This window comes from Gambusia affinis, linkage group LG03 (genome assembly GCF_019740435.1).
Source record: "Gambusia affinis linkage group LG03, SWU_Gaff_1.0, whole genome shotgun sequence".
In the NCBI taxonomy this organism is placed as follows: Eukaryota; Metazoa; Chordata; class Actinopteri; order Cyprinodontiformes; family Poeciliidae; genus Gambusia; species Gambusia affinis.
This window is the reverse complement of record NC_057870.1, coordinates 10201620-10222023: the sequence shown is the minus strand read 5'-3', so window position 1 is coordinate 10222023 and position 20404 is coordinate 10201620. Positions and strand designations below refer to the sequence as shown.

Below are 20404 nucleotides of genomic sequence, written 5' to 3'. Positions count from 1 at the left end.
ACTCAGATCAGCCTTGCTTAATTAAAGGACTTAATATTTTAAGTGTTATTGAGGTGCTACCTTATCACAGTTACACTCTCTGCATCATGTTTAGCTTTATTACTTTACTTTTTTGTTGATTGTATTTTAGTTACCATTTTTTCCCAAGGTAAACAAAAACAAGGCTGATGACAAGTTGCTACTTTGTTAAAATTAATACTTTGTTTTGCGTTCTACATGGTAAGATAGCCCTTTTTGGGTTTTTTTTTAAAGGCATTTGTATTCAGTCAGTAAAAGAAAAATTTAAATACTGCTGAGCAAACAAGGAAAAGAGCACTGCAGTGGATTTTTTTCAGAAAGCAGTCCAAACGGATGCAGGTTTACAGGGTAGATAGTCCTAACCTTGTTACTCCTTCCTCTGTGACAGGACATGATAGAGGAGCAGGAAAGACAACAAAGATATGTGACTGAGTGACAACCACAGAGACGCACTAACTGTGCTAATACAGTCAGTGGATCACAGAATATTAACAGAGTAGTGCTGACACAGTAGTGTCCCAGGTCTGAAGCCTCAGAATGAAATAATTTTAAGTACAACATACTTGGAAAAATTATTATGCTCAGTTTTTCTAGCAGAGTTCCAACCATAAATTTACTTCGTCATGAGAGTCTTCAAGTCTTTGTCGTCTCCCTCTGGCAGCTCGAACTTGCTGGTTAACGTTAGAGAAATCTCAGTCTTTGCCAGCTGACTCAGAGCCGCTTCTCTGTTCGAGTCATCTGGGTCCACGGCGCCTTCACCTGAAAAATAAAGCAGTGTGGTTAGTAGATCGAGGAAAAATGTGGACAAACTGGGATTAAATAAAATCTGAATTGGTTACAATACCAAGCAAATTCTCTACGTCAGGCACATCTCCCAGGTCCTGCAGCAGCTCGTGCAGCAAGTCGTTTTGGTCTGGAGAGATGGCCTCCAGGTGTTCCAAAAGCAGCTGTGTAAAAACAGATGTGTTTTTTTTTGTTTTTTTTCTACACACCTGGAGTTCGCTACTTAAACAATAGAGAAACCATACAGAACCAGGAAAATAAACAAAGTACTCGCAAGGTTGCTGGAATTCAAAAGTCAAGATCACATCATGGAGGTAAAACTACTTAATATTTTAATAGTTGCGCAATGAATGTTAAAGCAATGGATATACAGGGATATACATTTATTTGTTCCCTAAATGTTTTAGTGAATGAATATTTTATGAAGTTGTCCTAATGTGAAAAGAAAACATCAGTTTTAACAATTATCTCAATTTAGTTCCTGAGTAGAGAAAATCTTATGACAAAGAACACAGCTAGCTTTATCCCACATTTTTCACCATTAATTGTTTTCCAAGGAAAACTTTAGGAAATATAACTAAGGAAGCAGAGTATTGATGTAGTGAGAAGAAAACAAAATAAGTAATAAAAGATTAAATATCCTCAAAACAACTCTGGGTCGATTCTGCATCAAGCCTTTCAAAACCGTGCACCGAACTTTGAAATACAATTTAAAAATTGCTTAGATTTTTTGCAGGAATTTTTTATTTTTTTTTCCCCCCATCAGTGGGTCCCTTTTGTGGGCTCTAGTGTCCCTTTTTTCATAGTAGGCTGACAGGAAAGGGGGAAGGAGAGGGGGGAAGACATGCGGCAAATGTCGTCGGGTCCGGGAATCGAACCCGCGACGGCCACGTCGAGGACTGAAGGCCTCCAAACGTGGGGCGCGCTAACCTCTACGCCACTGGAGCACGCCCCTTTTTGCAGGAATTTTTGAAGGATCGGTGTGTTTTGTCAGGGTTTACCGAATGAGTGTTGATGATTTCCTCTATTGAGATGTAGATGACTGGTTTGCTCAGAGTCACCATGTCTGAATATTCATCAACATTAAACTTCTCCTCTGGTTCAGGAACGTCGCATGCAGCCTGGAAAAATGACCTGATGGAGAGGATCAACAGTTAGGCTGCCTCAGGGGCTAACATATTGTGGAGTTAAAGTAAACAGCATTAGACTAGAATAAAAAAAACTATCAGCAACAAAACATCTGATAAACTATTTTCCAGACAGGGTGAATAGTTCGAACTGAAAGATTCCCAGAAAACCGAGTCGAAAGTGGATTTCCAGTAAAGATGAGTCAGTTACTTTACAAAGTGGGGGCAGATGGCACCACACACACACACACATTGTTCTCTTTCCCGTTTGGAAGTGAAGTTAATGTTGACAGATGACTGCCTAAAATCTGCTGATACAGCACATAGCTATTGTTGCCAGGGTTACCTCTGCATCCACTGTGTCACATTGTTTTTTTTTATTATTCCTGACCTTGTTTTTGTAGGAAGGTCATTTCTTTTTTGCAACTTATGTTTTTCCTCTTAACAGGACTTTTTGGAATACGGCCATAAAGTCGTACAAATCTCTCCCAGTACAGCAAGGTTAGGCACATTCATCTAATCAGCCTTACCTAAACTTCTCGTACGTCTGAGATATGTAGTTGTTCATTGGCGTCATATGTTCATTCTCGCCCTCAAACAGCTTGTTTGCAGCAGCATGCTGCAGCATCTTTGCAATGGATCCCAAGTTGCGTCGCTGGTCGACGTGAAGCTGGCCTCCTGCTGACATGTCGATGATGTCAAAGCCATCCGGTGCCACGATGGCCGGGTTCATGTAGCGGTAGTACAGAAGGTTTCCCACAATCTAATACAGAAAATAGGTCACAAATCAAGCATCAAAACTGTTTTTCTGTGATTTGATTTCAACATTTTTAATGCTTCTACCTTCAGCAGCTCATCCTCTGAGGCTTCAGGAAACTTTTCATGGAGGCTGTTCTTCAAAACCTTTGCTATGTATCTCATGCCATAACTGCATGCAAAACAAAAAAGCATTGGTAGGACATCAAACACAAAACATGCAGTTACATGCAACAAGGAAAATGGTAAAACAAGCCCAGCAAGAGGGAAACTGGGGAGGTACATGGCCCATTAAAACTACAATTAGGTCTTCAAGTATGAGAAGGGTTTCAGTGTTTTCTCCTTCAACTTTGCCATTAGTGAAACAGCACCACCTGGTGGTAAAGTTTAGAGAACAGGCACAATGCAGAGTTCTTAAATCCCCAATAATTCCCCTAAAAGGTTGGTCAGACCTGAGCAACAAACACAAAAACATTTGCAATTATAAAAAAATGTGCCAGAATAAAAACAAAAGCTAAGAAAAAATGTAAAATGCTTAGCAAGATGATACTTTTTCAAACTTTAAATGGAAAAGGAGGAAAATTGTGTTCATTTTTGTCCTAATTTTATTTAACAAGGCAAATTTGACCAGGCAAAAAGCAGAGCCTTCTGAACAAAAGGAAGATAAGGGGCTACAAAAGCAGAAATAAAATTAACTCAAAGACAGACACATACTACAGTAAATAATGGAAATTCACAGTCACAAACATGCAAATTTGTCACACAAAAAAAAAGGTTAAAAGACGCCATTTATGGTTGCCAGATCTTGAAACTTACGGGATATTATCCAGCGAGGACACAATGGAGTTCAACATCTTATCTGTTGCAGACCGCAGAGCCACACTGGAGGCCTGCAGCCTGTTACGCACTTCCTTATGGGACATGGCCTGCTCAGGAGTCACCTCATATGGCAGCTTGCTAAAGGGGAGTAATGAAAAGTTTAAGCATTAGTAAGGTTTCATTATTTTTTTGTTTTTTAGAATATATTTGGCTAAGAACAATGGTTGCCTGATAAGCATCAATAGGAAATTGTATATATTCAAAGAAGAAATAAAAGCAGGAACCAAATTACACCCAATCAAAGCCAAGCATTTTGACCCGTTGTCTTTGCTCCTACCTGGCCTCTCCGGTCACCGTCTCCAGCTGGTTGACCCAGGCTTTGTACACATCCACAGGATTGGTGTTGATTCCTAAACTCTTGTCATCAATAATTTCTTTGACTACTGGAGCCAGCAGCTGCCTGAGGGTGTTGTGGCCTCGTGCCCCTCTGTTGAAGCTCACCACCATCTTAATGACTGTAGGATTTCCCGTCACTATGTCCTGGATCTGATCCACCTTAGAACTGAGAAACAACAACAACAACAAAAATAAATAAAAATAAATACCCAGGATGGAAATTGTGCTTCAGAAACAAGAATTTAAAAAAATATATTTATTGAGGAATTCTGTAAATTAAGTGGCTAATCACAAGGTATGAAAAAACGGATGCTGATAATACTTGTTCACATAGTTTCATACACCCAACCCACAAATTTTGTGACTCCAATAAATGATAGATGTTATGTATGATGTAGCTTTTCACACAAAGTCTCTGCAGATTATTGCTTAATAGTGTTAACATACAACTATTCAGCAGTCACACTTTAGAAATGCTAAATAAGAGCCTACTTTCTTCTGACCCACATCAGTCCACAATGTTGCACAGCATCAAATTGGACCCGATTGTCCAGTGCAACATAGTGCATCCCTGCACAGGCCAAGATGAGGTCACATTTGTTGTTGGGTATCTAACCTAACTTCCACCCGTTGATCTGATCTAACTGTGTTTCACAACATTCGGAGTTGCTCAGAATGTCCAGAGTATCAACGAGCATTACAGATATTCCATTAAAAGTCTCCAGTGTTTCAGAAGCAACTTTAGTTACTATACATGCAACTCTAGATTTTGGCAAAACAACATCATGGCATGTCTTGAATAATCATATCAACTTAAGCAACTGATGACTTGAGAAATCTGTCCAGTCCAGTAAGCCGTGCCCTCCCAAGTTACGACTATGCCAGTGATTTACCATCTCAGATTGTTTTTCTAAGATCGCCCTCTGTTCAAGTAAGTAGGTAAGTACGCAATTGTAGTATTTATTTATCCACATTTACACTGCATAATCTTTGTTACACACCCATTGTATTTCCATAGTAATGTATATTGAGCATCAAATCAAAGTCCTGCTGTGGAGTTTTACAGTACCGTACATCAAGATAAGATGTATTCCATAAGTAGATTAAAGGTGAACATTTACCTATTTTTTTCTTTAGTACACAAATTCAATAAAGGGAGATCATTAGCTGCAAATCTGAGATTATAACCTCTAGGCCAGAGTTAAAGTTCTTACTTGATCTCTTCTTCCAGTGCGGTCTTGAAGAGCTTGAGCAGCAGGTACTCCTCCCTTTGGTTAGAAGCATAGTTATACAAAGTGAAGATCACTGTGTCCATAAATTTTGTCGATTTGTTTTGAGGCATCTGAAAGATCAGTTTGGCCAGGTAGGAGGGAATCGTCTGAAACAGAGAGGTGGATTAAAAAAAAATAAAAAATTAAATTTGCTTGAATACAGAAAAGGTAAGCCTTTTTTGCCACTGCATGATTCAAATCCATTTGTTTATGCTGCAGAGCCATCATACCTGCAGCAGATAAAAGAGATGTTGGTAAGCTTCTAGTTTTCTTCTTTTGCCTTTATTGAGACCTTTAATCCCAAGTCCATCTCCAGCAGTCTGGTCATCTTTGCTTGTTTTATTTTTCTTGTTCTTCATTTTCTTACTATGCGAGATGACATCCTGTATAATAAATGAATTAAATTAATACATGTTGTACTTCCAGTAGATCAGTCTAATTATCCAAACAATTTCTGGTTCTCAACCTGCAAGGTGATCCTGTTCTTCACCAGCAGTCCGATCTTAATGTCCATAAGATTCAAGTCCTTCTCCATCTGTTGGTTAGAGCGGATTTTTGTGACGACTTCTTCCCTGAGTTGAGTCACTTCTTGTTCCTCCTGCAGGTCCAGGGGGCTCTGCTCCAACAAATGGACAAACTTTCGGACCACTGCCAGCGGAGGATTACTGGCTCCAGCTAAAATGTTAAAAACAAGAACCGCAGTTTCCTTTTAGTGGTTCTACTGTTAGGAATTTTTCACATACAAGTGTGAGAAAACGTTAGAACATACTGGATCGTTTAATTTATTTGAGTAATTGATCCCATGTGTTAGATCTTAAAGCTTTGGCTCCAATTCAACCATGTGAATCTCCTCACCCCAAAAAACCCCTGAATGGGTTTTGCATTCACAATTACTCAAGATGTTTTATATAGCTGTATATTAAATACTGTAGTATCCCAGAACTACGTGGGATGTTTTTATATTCACCTTTATTTAGTAAGTCCAAGAAAATATAAATTTAACTAAGAACTTTGACAAAAATAAAGTATTTCTACAAACACCAAACAGCTCAGCTGCAGTGGTAAACAAGGTGCTGTGATTAAAAAGTATAAATGTATTATTGACTCACTTAGGGTTCTGTAGTCATCTCTTGCTTTGTTTGCCTTTAGGAAAGCCTGGATTTTTACAATTTCTTTTTCCTATACACATAAAGAGCCGAGTGATATTAACAGAAGGAAAAATGTAAGAATATTCAAAGACACATTTGTGAACTGTGATTACTCACATGGTCTCTGAAGAATTGCAGCCTTTGATTATACTTGCGTTTTGCTTTCCACATTTTCACGATAGACTGAATCTGAAAACAGCAGAATATTTTGTCAGGTTTATTGGAAAATTATTTATTTAAAATACACTTTTACTAAGTTACAAATATCTGATGCCATACATATATTACAGGTATAGTTTTTTTTTTCTTTAGCAATTGTATAATTAATTACAGATGTATTTTAAAAATAAAAAAAACAATACATTACTAAAGGCAATAATTACCTTGACCACAGATGCAACACTTTTCTGAAGCAAATTGATCCGAGCTATGTAGATTTTCCTCTGTCTATAACCTCTGAAGCAAGCCTAAAAACAGAAAAAGATGCATAAAAAAACAAAACCATTATTTAATAAATGACATCACGTGATCAGCTGGTAAAGTTGGAAAGAGACAAACACTCCTAATGTTATAGGTGTTTTTTTAAACCTATAAAAGCCAGCAGAATTTATCACATCTGTTTAAAAAGCAATAAATATAAAATGTGTGTGTGGTAAAAAAAAAAAAAAAAAAGGATCAGGATTTATACGTTTTTGAGATGGCAACTCAACTGTATCAGAAAAGGGTTTATATGCACTCTTAATGCTTTTAGAGTGCTTTTCAGGGTGAAATGATCAATAGGTATACTTGAATCAATTTCAATTTATTGTACACAATATGTATAATTCTGGATGGATATTTGTATGACTACTCTTCTAAACAGAAGTGGTAAGGTTGTTTTAAGGTTGTTTGCACAGATTCAACTTTGAAGCAAAGTTCATAAATTATGATCAATCATCATCTTCAGGGCTTTTCCAGAAACTTAATGTCAATCAGCCTTTAAGCATTTGAATCCTGGATTAGGAAATAACTCTAGCTGATGGAAGAAGATGGAACATCAGCATCAGTTTCCACAGAAAGGACAGTTTTACATCACCATAGATCTGAAAGGTTGAAAATCAAAACAGAATCTTTTGGTCAAAAATGGACAGATTTAACCATGACCTAAATTTGCAGCTGGCCACAGAACAACCTAAACACCTCATGTGTTTGGATTTTATGGTCAGAGGCAAAAAATGACACGAGACAGCAATACAATCTACTGCCAAATAAAGACTGCAGTAGATTTTTTTTTGTTGTATGATCATTCCACCCACAAAAAAGATTGCTGAAGCGTATACCTGAAGGTATAATAGCAGACGTATTGCCCTCTACACAATAACACAAAGACATTCTTATTACATCCTCCCCTGTAGCAAACTGAACAGCACATAAGCTGAAATGTGAACTTCATCAGCTGGTCCATGAAGACTTTACTATATTAAAAGATGAAAGTAAAAATAGTTCATGCTCTACCTTCTGAAATTTAATTACCTGGATTTTAACTACATGAGGTTCTTGTTGGCGTAGATACTCCATTCTCTGCAAATGCTTTTTTCTGGCCAGGTGACCTCTGATCCTCGCCTGCAGCTGGGTGACGAAGGATTCATTTGCGAGCCATAGCTGTTCCCGGTTATATTCTGCAGTCACAGAGTTGACTACACTCTGACAAAAAAGGGGAAAACAAGTCTTGTCAGTGCCAGAAGTAGTGAGACCAATCTTCATGTCAATCTGAGCCTCACTACTGAATTTTTGTGAATATAGCAATTAAGCATTCTTACTTCGTTGTGTAAAATGTTATTATTTGCTAAAATCAAAGTTGTACCTGAATCTCCTCTTTGCTGAGTTGATCTGCCTTCTGTTCAAATCCTTCAGGCTCCTCCCAGCTGCCCTGCCCCGTCTCCAGATTATAGAAGTAGCCATATCTGTCCTTGATGCTGTGTTTGACCCAAACACCATCATTGCTGCCTGGAGCAAAGTAGACAATTCAATATTTCACAAATCTCCACTGCTTCTGGATCAGTTTACCCAACAATCAGCATCTTTCATGGTGGTACAATAAATGTCATGACCCAACATAGTCTCCAAACAAATCCAGGTCCAATGAAACTGATGAGGCTACTTGGAGCACAAAGTAAAATTTGTAGTAATAAGTTCTGGGAGAAGTTTAAAAAAAATCATGATCTAGCAGGTTTTATGAACATTTTTCCAGACTTTAACTTTGATATTTAAGCCTTTGTTTGCATTTCAAATGGTTTTTGATTTGATTATGGATTTTTTTTTTTTTTTTTTTTTTTTTACACTCGACTGCTCTCAACCAGAGCTGTGAAAAACTATATTAAATGGGTTTTGTGTAGTATTGATGAAATATTAATTTAAAATGAACATAACATATAATTACAAGCAGAGGAATTCATCTCCTGTGAATCCATCAATTTAGTATAAAAAATGAGAATGTAAAAATATCAACATACACTTACTCAAACTTAATTATTTCACTTTGTAACCTGGATATTTTTCCCCAACCACCACATATACATCGTTTTCATGAAATAAAACATTCGGGGTTAGATCCTTGCTTTTTCTTAAACTGTGTCTTTTTTACTTCAACATTCTTATTGCAGGAAGTAGAAAACATAGAATAGACTGACGGTTACGTTTTGCTTAGCGTAGATCACCTCTTTTGTGAGGTTAAGTTAAACTTTACGGAATGAGAGTGAAAGTTAAATTTATCTGGTGTATTTTCTTCTACTACATGCCTGCCTGCTTCTTTACCTTTACTAGCATTTGCTGTTTGTCTCTGAGCCAGTTCAGCTTGGTATGCGTCAGCGCAGTCAGGATGCACCGCTCTCAGTCCTGCACTGGGGATCTGCAAAGCTTGCAAGGTCTTCTGGGAGTCTCCCTCCTCCACAGTCTTGTTAATATGAGCAACAGCTCCAGCCACTAGAAATATTTAAGATCAGGTAGGTGTTGAGGAAGGATGTCAACTGAATAAGGACCAATTCACTACAGGAAGCAGGGTTGGATATGTTAAAGGTGAAGCAAAACAAGATAAGTACTGAACACAAAAGGCTTAAAACAACAAATGTTTAGCAAAAGTGTAGGAAAGTTTAGGTTAATACATTTAATTTTATGCCAAAATTTAAAGCAGTAGTGTAAGCTGTTAACTGCTGTGGAGATTCAAAAACTCAATAAAATATGCTGGTTATTTTAGCAAAACCAAATTGAAACAAACTTCAGTTTTCACACTCAGGTGTGATTGACACAGGCAGAAAACAACAAATCAACAATTAACTAGTTTAGATGTTCATGAGGGACCCAGAACTATTGATGCATACTTGTGAGGGCTTCTTCTTCGTCCTGATTGGCTGTTAGGATAGCTTCTTGGATTTGGTCCAACCAGAGCACTGCAGATTCATCTCCAGAACTCTACAATAAGGAAAAAGCTGGAAGGTCACTTCAGTTTTCAAACTGCACCGAGTTCATTAAAAATATACAATGTTTTAAGTCGAATAAACTTCAAACTCAAAATTAATTTTCTGTTCAAGTTAGAAATGCGAATCAGACAATTTCCAGCTCAACTGGCCTTGACTGGTGATCAGCTGGTTGGAAACTCAAAAATACAAATTTGTTTTCAGTCTGTGAACAGACCATCTGAGCACCAACTAGTTGTGTTGACAGTAACACAACTAGTAATTAGAAAGATATTCAGTTTTATAAGTTTTGAGCTCACTACCAGTATGCTAGTAAAATAATATAAATGCATTTTTAAAGAGCAATCTGCTAAAAATAATATTAGCAGGTCAAAACTTACAAAAACCAGAAATTATAAATCGGTGACAAAATTCTGATTAGTGCATCTGTGGTATTGCATTTTAATGCACAACACAGATTATATTTGACTGCATAAGTGATATACATCACAGTAACTAAATGATAATCAGCTAAGGGTTCTCAAAAATGAGAAAATATGACTCCTTGCTGATCCCCACCAGTACAAACTTTGTTTACACAGCTTAGAGGCTGTTTCCTTTCCGGCTAATTTTAGAGTCCCCGGTTTGAGTCAAAGGTTACTCCTTGACCACAGACTCCTGAGAAAGGAAGTTACTCCTATAAAACCCCAAGGCATCCAACAGATGCTGTTTGTTTGTCTGAATTTAACAAACTGAACACTGAGACAAAAGCTGAGAGATCAGCAAGTATTCACCGATCAAAATGTTGTTGCTTTTCATTGGAAAATTTTACATCTTTCAAAAAAAAAAAAATAAAAAAAAAATCATTCTATATTCCAGAAACTATAATAAACGGCAAAAAATTTAAATGAAAAGTTTAAAAACAACCAAAACCTTATAAAGAAATGCTGAAAGAAATTGTCATTTGCTTGTTGTTCACAGTTGTTGATAGTGTGGCACAAAGCCACTCCTCAGCCTTCGTGAGTCAGAGGGAAGTTCCTGACACAGGCAGAAGGGAATTCAGATTTCAGGCCAGAGCAAGAAAAGCGCTCACAACATCACACACGGATAAGCGCGCCACACATACAAACAAAGAGCTGAGCTGGAGAACAAACAACGACCGATTCAACCTTTTGAGCTGCGGAGATGTAGAAGAGCAAAATTGACCAGTGGAGAACTGCTGAAGGGAACAAACATCAAGAGAAGTGGAGAACAGAAGGTTTGAGAAGCGTGGGAAATCAGTCTGAAAGCGTTATGGCTAACCTTCTGAGGGGACTCCTGGTATGTTTAGTGGTGGCACAGACCAGTCAGGTCGATGGTAAGTAATTATAGTTTGCTTTTACTAACAAGGAAACCGCAAAACATCTTCACAAAGAGTCAAAATTAGGGTTAAATTGAAAAGTATTTGTACTTGTTGCAGATTTATTTTAAAGTAATCCACATTAAATCATGTTTCTTATGACTGGAAGTGATACAAAATGCTTTGGAGAGCAAGTCAGAGTCCCAACTTGATTCTAATGGAGAATTTCTATAAGACATTAAAGTTTAGGTTTGATGTCAAAGAGGCCTTGCAGTCACAAACACTCACCAGCAGAAACTCATCAAAGCTAAATCATCAAAATAACAGTGAAAATACTCAAAAGGCTGGTTAACAAATATGTCAATTCAAATTAAGAATTTCATTTGTCATTTAAAAGGGCGTTAATTATTTTTGCCTCTTTTTTTTGATCAAACAAAAAAATATTTATTTCACATGGTTTACCATTTTCTGAGAGATACATTTCCTACAGAAATATATTTAGTTAAACAAAAACAACTTAAAACCTTCCAGGAGAATGAATGATGATGTGGATAATTTTAAGGTATCTATGATTTAAAAAGACCATAAACAGCATGAAATTATGAGGAGTAAAACAACAATTTCAAATTCAGGATTGTTTTCATAAAATGTAATTAAAACTATTTATATGTTGTTTTTTTTTCTGTCAATATAGGAAATGGGAGAATGACTGCTCCACCAAGGAGTATGAGGGGATTCTATGATAAATCTAACTACACAAACCAGCAGCTTGATCTTTCCCGCCCCAGCATGGACCCTCACCTGGATGTGGAGCCTGAGGGCTCAGCAGCAGTATACACCACAGGGGCCATCAGCACTTGGATCATACCTTCATCTTACATCCTTACGATCCTGGTGGGAATCCCATCTAATACCTACATTCTGGCGTTCCTCAGAGTCAGACTCACTTCAAAGACGTTATCCACAGTGGTCCTGTACCTGAACCTGGCCCTGTCGGACCTGCTGCTCGTCCTGTCTCTTGCTCTGCGAGTTCACTACCACCTAAGCGGAAACAACTGGATATTTGGTGAAATCTCCTGTCGGCTTATTACAGCTCTATTTTTTGGAAATGTTTACTGCTCGGCTCAGACCATCGCGTGCATCAGCTTGAAGCGCTATCTGGCTGTGGTCAAGCCATTTCTGTACAGAAGGATGGCTAAAACCAGCCTGGCAGTGTGGATGTGCGTGGTTGTGTGTTTTCTGTATGGAGCAGCTGTTGTGCCAGAGCTGCTGGTCAAGCAGAGCTACCACATCCGAAGGCTGGAGATCACGACGTGCCATGATGTACTTCCTCTAGAAGAACCCTCCCATTCGCCGCTGGTGCCATACAAACTGATCCTCGTTTTTCTAGGCTTCTTACTACCGTTCATGGTTTGTATTTACACCCACGTCGCAGTGATTTACCACCTGGAGCAAAGTTCCTGCGACTGGAAACTGTTCATCAGAGTGAGCACTATGGTTTTCATCATCTTCCTGGTGTGTTTTCTCCCCAGTGGCGTTCTGCATGCTGCCCACTACATCCGCCTCTTTTCCAGTGGGGATGACACACTGTATGGATACTATAGATTAGCCGTTTGTCTCTGCTGTTTCCACAGTTGCCTGGATCCCTTCCTGTGCATACTCCTTTCCTTGACAGGAGACTCAGAGATACAATTCATCTCTTGTAATAGGATACTACAGAGGCCAGCAGTTATAGCATAATGCTGGATATTTCTATCTCCAACAGGACATGAAAAAAAGACTGTTTCTTCAAGTATTATAGAGAAGAGAGATGAGGAAAAAAACTCTACAGTTCAAACATATCATTGTTACAAAAAAAATCTGTAAAGTTTCATTTTGCCAGTAATACGGCCATATTAAATGAATTTCAATACTACAATAAAGTGTATTAAATTAAGTAACTCAATTCCAATAGGGACGCCTGGAATTGAGTTAAAAAACATTATATAGATTAAATGCAGACAGACAGATGTTTTCCAGCTTTCTGTTGATGATGAATTTCTGATAACAGCTAATCAAAAGACAACATGTGTTTCACACAGTAAGTTATGTGGATGAAGTTTTAAAAACCTGCCGATTTAAGCTATACCAAGCTAAATACTTCATATGCACCTCAAGGCCTCAAAAGCCCATTTCTAAATACCTAAAATATTTTGATCAAGGTGGTCGTCATATTACCTGGCACAGAAGATGTTTAGAATAATGAAGAACATCGTGGTAGTGCTTCGATGTGGCTGGGTTTACTCCTGTCAGCTTGGCTGTAGGGAGAAGCAGAGCTGCAAGAGTCTGCTGATGATCTCCTGAGTTGAGGGCCTCGTTAATCTCTGCAATGGCTATTATACCTGAAAGTTTGACAAGAAAAACAAAGTCTATTCTCTTAAATATCACTGGATGTGAACACAGGTTTACACAGGTTAATTACTAAAAGAAAAAAAAACATGCTCCGTTTTGTGACTAGAACCAAATACGAGTATTTCTTACGTTCATGCTCCTCTTGGACTTGAATGTTAACCATGTCGATGCATTTCTGAACATCATTCCAAGTGAGAAACTCTTGGTTCTTGGAAAGCGTCTCGGCTCGCTCTTCAATTAGCATGTCAGCATACCTATAAAAAAAAAGAGTTATATAGAATTTAAAAGAGATTCCATAGAGGAATCAAGAATTGCATTTGCATCCTTATGAAGGTTCCAAAACATTTTTTCATAAAATAGTTCCTTCCGCTTCTTAAATTCACTAATTTCCACTATAACCAGGGGTTGGCAAACTTCTACTGAACTTCTAACACAAAGAAATCTTCCTGACTAAATAAACTTTACAGTAATTCACTCCCATCCGTCATACCTGTTGAGGTTGTCATGCTCTATATTTGTGAAGCCCAGAGGAGAATCTGTTAGCTGTTCAATAACAGCCTGCGGGTCTTTAGTGTCCAGCACCTCGTTTAGAACCGCGACAGCCGACAGCATCTCCACAGCTACGCTGAGCTCCTCGTGACTCAGTCCAGACTGTTGGACACAAAGTGATCAATCACAAACAACAGATTATTGCTGAAAAACACTCTGCCTTTTATAAAAAAAAAAAAAATGAAAGAAAAGCTATTAAACGCAACAGTGTTTTAGCAATTATATGTGCACAGAGTTGCAGTATTAAACTCAATCTCACCCGTCCTCCTTGTAGCTGCAAATTGAACAGTTCAGCCTGATACAAGTTTGCAGCACTCTGGTAGACAATTGGCAGCTGCGCCTCGGGGTTCAGCAGCTCCTCCACCGTCTCCACAGCACTGCCCAGACGAATGGCTGTGTTGATGCGTGCCACTGCCTCAAGTTCTGTTCAGTAAATTGTTGCAAAAAGATACATTTTTAATAGAAGGACTTGGACCTACTCTTGTAGTGTGAACATTGAATCTCGCATAGATGGGAATTTTACTAACCTTACTAGCAATCTGTTTCTGTATTTAGCAAGTATTGAGAAAATCTTTAAGTTTTATCACCAGGAAATAAAGTGGGTAAGTTGTAAACTGGACTTACTTCGTTTTTCTGCCTCAGCAAAATCATTGCAGGTGCTGATAATTCTGTGAATCTCCTCTTTGTCCAGGACTACCGACCTCCCTCCATTCTGTGGTTCAAACATATTAGTAAGACAATTCAATCAGTTATTCAGCATTTGTTAAATCAGCAAGAGAAGGTCTGTCCCCCTTTTGCATCTAGTGTTTTAATCTTCATGTCACTTGACAAACTGTTAATCTCACAGACCCACAACAAACTTTAGAAATGTACACTTGTGCTAAGCGGTGTAGGTAACCTCTAATGGTTACTATGGAGACTTGGGGATGATATAATGCCTCTCTTTGCTTCAGCTCTCTAATACAGAGCTCCCCATCATCCTTCCCACTGTATGCGATGGCAGAATAAACATGGATTATCATCAAGCCCAGCAGGCAGCAGATGGAAGCGATGTGCTTCTGTTCTTGGTTGTATTTATATCCCAGTGACACAGAAAGTCATTGATTACTAATTAAAGCTTTCTAAAAACTTGGGTTAAAAAACAGGAAGGTATAATCTAAAAATCTAGTAATTATGTATAATCTAAACTGTCAGAGGTACCAGTAACCCTTTTGTTGTATCCACACCAAAGAAATGCAGTCAACCATTGAAGATGGGCACCAGTCGCCCCACAAACCACCACAAAAAAACAGGTAAAGAAATGGATAGACATATTAAGTAATTTACTGTTTTCACAGTGAGATTAAGCTTCTGCAATTAAAAAAAAAAGTTTTATGCTATGAATTTTTCACATTTTTACCCAAGAGTTAATTATTTTTTTTGCCACGTCTGCAAATTAGTGGTATTTATTCAGTGAAATTTATAAAATTGTGTCGTTTTTCCCCACAGATCTCAACATTAATTCAATTAACCAAATGATTCTACTCCATTTTATTGAAGTTTCTCTAAAAACTGCAATAAAAGACTGAAGCCTTAAAATGTAATAATTTCAGCAAATGACTCAAAATAATTGTACCTTTGACTTTTGTTGGATGTAAGCCGTAAAATGTTCCAGATACCAGCCACCATTTGCATCCTGGACCCCCAGCAGGGACAGGGCTTCGAGTCTGAGAGCAGCCAACAGAGCAGCTTCATCCTGGAGCAACACGGCTTCATTCACTTTCTGCACTGCTGCCTGGGCTGGAGACAAAACTTAGTTATGCACAACATACTTTTCATTCAACATTTACATAAAAAAAAAAAAAATCCAATTCAATTTTCTTGTGTTTCACTTAAAAATAGATACATTTCATACAATATTTATATATGTTCATGCAAAGATGAACACTTTGGGGAACAAATAAGCATGTCATGTGTCATGTGTGCACATCCTTACTGTTGACGTGATCAAGGCAAGTCTGGATTTCCTGCTGAGTCAGCAGCTCCTCATAAACATCTCTTTCTTCTGTAGCAACTGAAGATCGCTAACACAGAAAATGAAAATATATACTGGTTCGCATTTATTATACATCTGTTCCATAAGCTGTAGTTCATATGAAGTTGCCGTGGCTTTCATATTTCACATATCACATCTGAAGTCATGTGAAGAAAATGCAAAGTTCCTGTTTGTACAATATTTGTAAAGCGAGTGGGAGGAGAGACGGGAGGCAGAGTGGAGGTCTAAAGTCTGGCAAATACAGCTGACACTGCAGAGACTGGAATGTGCTAGCAGAGGATGTAGAGTGAAAAACTACTTCAGTTAAATTATGTGATCGCTCATTAAATTCATTTTTTTTTAAATCACATAGTTGGCCTAAAACAGTGGATTTTGTCTAGTTTTTTTTATTTTTTTTATTTTGTGACTTGACTTTAGAGTAAAATATCTAGAGATTGTCCATAAACCTACGTTTGTGTTATTGGACAAGTTAGGTTATTAACACTCAGTCCATGGGAAGTAGACATAGTGTCAGGCTGCTAATAAGAAAGAAGTGTATTTTGTGTATTTTCAGACTGATTCCTTTTGCAATCTAACTAATCGGTTCCATAAAGCATAAATTGACATGTCTTATGAGAAAAATGTTTATAACATTGACCATTTTAGAACTAGCCAGCAAACATTCAAAGGGCTATGTTGAGCAGATTCTTACATTACTGCCAGTCATAGTCACGCAGCACAAAAACTGCAGGACAAAAACTGTTTCTACTGGTTAGCCAAAGTAATTCCAGGTTTTCTTTTCAGATTCATATACTTTAGAGTTTAATTAAATTTTGGCTCATTTGAGATTTCATTTCTAAACAAGAAGTTAAAGATCTACAACTTCTATCTTTTACAGCAAGACATAAAATGCTACGAAGCAAACAATTAAATGAGCTAAAAGGTTCGTCTTCTCACCCTTCCTGATGACTGATCCCGCTTCCGAGCCTTATCCTGCTTCAGTGCATCCTGGTAGTCTTGAGCCAGAACTTCCTGCGTATTCCTCAGCATTGCGTTGGGATTTTTTAACGCTGCCATTGTCGCCGATGCCTGGCCTCTCTCGACTGCCTCATTGATGGCAATTACAGCAGCATGTACTACAGCAGAAGTGTATTTAAAACAATTAGTCTTAGTTGTATAAATAATTTATTATGTCATTAAATTATGAAAAAGCAACAATGACTCACAAGCAGCTTCATCCACAGAAAGCTCATTGGCCAGAATACCTCCAATTTTACTGAAAGCTGGCATCTGAATACCATACTTCTCCAGTTCACTTCTCATGTTACTGATCTCCTCCTCTACAAGACAGAAAGTCACAATATGAATATTAAATGCTGCAATATATTACATGAAGGGTTATTTATTTTACTTTTACAGTTTTCCTGAGGGTTTGAGAACATGTTTCTCAAAACATTAGGCTCCATTTTATGCTTCCCTTATAAGGGGTGTGTAGTCAAAGGCCTTATCCAAAAATTTAAAATGGGACACTATGCATTATTTTCAAAACTGTTTCATTAAACCACCAGATACTTTCACCGGCCACTTTATTATGTGAATTAATTGTACCAGGTTGCCCCCCCCCGTTTGTTTTTAGATCTGTTTAAAGAGTTTATTACCAATTTTCAGAATAGGACACAGAGGGGTAAACCAAAGTCATTTGTCATTGAGAAAATTTTCTAAGTTAATTACAGCCAAAAGTGACAAGCTGTTTAAATATGTGTACCCTCTCACACAAGCTATGCTTAAAAACACCCGTGATTTATGTTTTTAAAATAAATTTCCAAACGAAGAAAACTAGATCAAAATGATGATGGTCCTCTTGCATGGTAATAGTTCATGATGGCTTCGGTTAGGGGTGAGAATTTATCGTATTGTTTATTGTAATAAAAATCATGATAAGAATTTAGATTTTCATAATAAATTCCAATTGATGTTTAAAAATCCCCAAAACTCTCTGTATCATTGGTATAGTTTTAGTATGTTCCACTGTTTATTCAATGAGGGCATCATTGCGTATCAATAAATGTGAAAATATGAGCCATTTAATGAAACAAATCAGACTTCTTTATGCGAGTATTGTCCTGAAGAAACTTAATACAAATGATTTCTGTTTGTGGGCCTATAATTGTTATGTAACGCCGTCACAGCAACACAGTTACCTAAAAAGGTAGTGATAAATAGTTCACTTTTATCATTAAGGACATTGTATTTTACTAAATGATACTTCTGTTGTTTTAGTTGGGTTTTTTACATATATTTGTTTATGTTTTCAACAGCTCTTACCTGTGAAGGCGACTTTCCCCAGCAGGTCCTGGATCTGTGGTGCAATCCCCAGTTTGTACAAGTACAAGCTGAGACAAATCGTGACAGACATAAAACACTTGGGTTAAAAGCAATCAGAAGCCTCAACAATAAGGAGCACTGACACAAAGTTAAACAACTCATGTTTATTTTTCTCATGCTTATTGCTATTGAGGTCCACCTGCCTTACACCACTGGAGGGTAGCATTGGATCGTGTAACACAGTGCACTACCTGAGGACAGCCAGCAGACTCGATACAAAGCTGTGAAATCACCAGGCAGGTGACTGGAAACTGCATTAAACTTTCATCTTCTCTCAGGTATCTGATAAGTGGTGATGAATTATAGATATTTGTGGAGGTTTGGCATCAGGACAGCTCTAAACAGAGGAGTTGTAGGTCAGCAGCTTGTAACTATTTTGCCCTTTGATCACTTTGTGTGTGTCTGAGTAAACCTACGTTGCACTCTGTCCTTGGAACACGGGGGGGTTCAAACACCCATTTAAAATTTGCTTATACAAAGGGTAGTGTTTTGACACACAGGCAGCTGATTTAGGTTCAGATATTGGTACCAACAGCTGACTCAGGGTAACAAAGGCAGCTCTAAAATTTACCTGACAGGGCTTGGAGTGACTGCCTCTCCCCAGACAAACAACAATTTATTATTTTATGGTTTGTTTGTTTTTTGTTTGTTGGGGTTTTTTCATTTTCCATTAGTGCCCAGAGTTGAGGTTCAAAATGCACAATGTTTCTCGAGTGAATTTTAGTTTCACTTCAGTTTTTAACAACAGTCCACGTGTGAAACGCCTACTGCTTTTACTTTGTCTCCCTGCTTCGTAGGACTTTAGTTGGACATGCAGGAAGGAAGTGCACGTGTGTGAATGTGGAGGGAAGGAAACCAATTCTCCCAGGACCTGACCGAAACACTACAACACAGAAAACGATCCAGGCAGCTCATAAACCCACTCCCTAAAACGCAGATTGGATGAGCACATGGATAAAGACTAAAATAGATCTTGTAAGTAATTTGGTTTTCACAAATCAAAAGTCAGCAGCTCATATAAGGATAAATTTGCTTACAACAATAAGAATTATTTTTAATCCTGAACACATTGCTAAGCACCAAAAAGGAAACCGAGTAATGAAACTACAAGAACAAGACATGTTCTTGTTGAACAGTTTAAACAATAAACTGTTCAAATTTAAATTTATAAAAGAATAAAGTTTTTTTTAAAATCAGCTGGAAGATTTAATGTATTGTTCATAACAATGTTTAACATAGAAAGTGACCCGACTTTGAAACATAACATTGTATTACAAATTAACCCCATTTCCATATGATGTCATGTATGAGTTGTATCCATTTGCCACAAACTGTAAAATGTCTATAGGACAGGAAGTGAAACCATTTCATCATCAGAGCAGAAATACAGTTTTTTTTTTTTCCAGTTTCTGTTTCATATCCCTTCCCAGCACCATTTCTGCTTTTCAAATAACACTGAAAAGGCTGTATTTCTGTAGGTCCTGGAGGGAGCTTTTTAGGTCTGTATTTTTAAACTGTATCTTTATTTACTTTTGGGTTATCTTACTGTTTATCTTTACATGGGTAAAGGTATTTCTAACTAATCTCAACTCCTGATCCATGATTCCATCAGACTTTACACTACAGTCTGATCCTTATGTCTACACACCCCCAGTGAGCCAATTTGTAGAAAGTTTTGCCTAATGTTGTAGGTCCTCCTTGCAAAACTTTATCCTAGGCCATTTTGTGAGTTGTATTTAAAAACAAAAACTCAGCACTGAAACATGGCTACACTTAAATTTGTTGGTTGTTTTATTGGATGGAAAAATACTTTTACGACAGCCCAAAATAATTTTTTTCACAGCAACAGAAGTGTAAAAGTAACATAATCTTATTTAGACTAAGTGTCACTGCCAAGAATATAAAAAGAAAACAGCTGCATAAAATAGACTATATTTTATTTTATTTATGTAACTAATTTCCATTTTATCTTAAAGA

At 37.6% G+C, this 20404-nt stretch overlaps 2 protein-coding genes across 3 annotated transcripts in view; one reads left to right on the top strand and one right to left on the bottom strand.

The window, feature by feature from the left end:
- Positions 1-20404, bottom strand: part of iqgap2 (IQ motif containing GTPase activating protein 2) — a 38849-nt gene that overhangs the window by 3271 nt on the left and 15174 nt on the right. The window contains exons 6-32 of the mRNA XM_044110890.1: positions 18368-18435; positions 17269-17382; positions 17000-17178; positions 16004-16091; positions 15644-15807; positions 14653-14740; positions 14288-14451; positions 13970-14130; positions 13609-13733; positions 13306-13469; positions 9675-9765; positions 9112-9279; positions 8162-8304; positions 7831-8001; positions 6702-6785; positions 6436-6507; positions 6280-6349; positions 5637-5845; positions 5401-5553; positions 5114-5277; positions 3841-4065; positions 3501-3641; positions 2772-2856; positions 2459-2691; positions 1803-1935; positions 863-965; positions 636-777 (exon numbers count right to left, since the gene is read on the bottom strand). Coding sequence (XP_043966825.1) covers positions 636-777; positions 863-965; positions 1803-1935; positions 2459-2691; positions 2772-2856; positions 3501-3641; positions 3841-4065; positions 5114-5277; positions 5401-5553; positions 5637-5845; positions 6280-6349; positions 6436-6507; positions 6702-6785; positions 7831-8001; positions 8162-8304; positions 9112-9279; positions 9675-9765; positions 13306-13469; positions 13609-13733; positions 13970-14130; positions 14288-14451; positions 14653-14740; positions 15644-15807; positions 16004-16091; positions 17000-17178; positions 17269-17382; positions 18368-18435 — 3702 coding nt within the window. The remainder of the gene's footprint in view (positions 1-635; positions 778-862; positions 966-1802; positions 1936-2458; positions 2692-2771; positions 2857-3500; positions 3642-3840; positions 4066-5113; positions 5278-5400; positions 5554-5636; positions 5846-6279; positions 6350-6435; positions 6508-6701; positions 6786-7830; positions 8002-8161; positions 8305-9111; positions 9280-9674; positions 9766-13305; positions 13470-13608; positions 13734-13969; positions 14131-14287; positions 14452-14652; positions 14741-15643; positions 15808-16003; positions 16092-16999; positions 17179-17268; positions 17383-18367; positions 18436-20404) is intronic.
- On the top strand, positions 9774-14226 carry f2rl2 (coagulation factor II (thrombin) receptor-like 2). 2 transcript variants are annotated; one of them, XM_044110893.1, is made up of 3 exons: positions 9774-11106; positions 11783-12498; positions 12621-12807. In XM_044110893.1, the coding sequence occupies exons 1-3, from the start codon at positions 11043-11045 to the stop codon at positions 12669-12671; spliced, it is 831 nt and encodes a 276-aa protein (XP_043966828.1). In that variant the 5' UTR covers positions 9774-11042; the 3' UTR covers positions 12672-12807. The 2 variants fall into 2 exon arrangements, with proteins under 2 accessions (XP_043966828.1, XP_043966827.1); XM_044110892.1 differs by having other exon boundaries at positions 10696-11106; positions 11783-14226.

Excerpts from the sequence above, each read along its gene's own strand:
- f2rl2 (XM_044110892.1), top strand. The coding sequence starts at position 11,043 with ATGGCTAACCTTCTGAGGGGACTCCTGGTATGTTTAGTGGTGGCACAG. Across the intron at positions 11,107-11,782 it reads ACAGACCAGTCAGGTCGATG|GAAATGGGAGAATGACTGCT; the intron begins GTAAGTAATTAT and ends CTGTCAATATAG.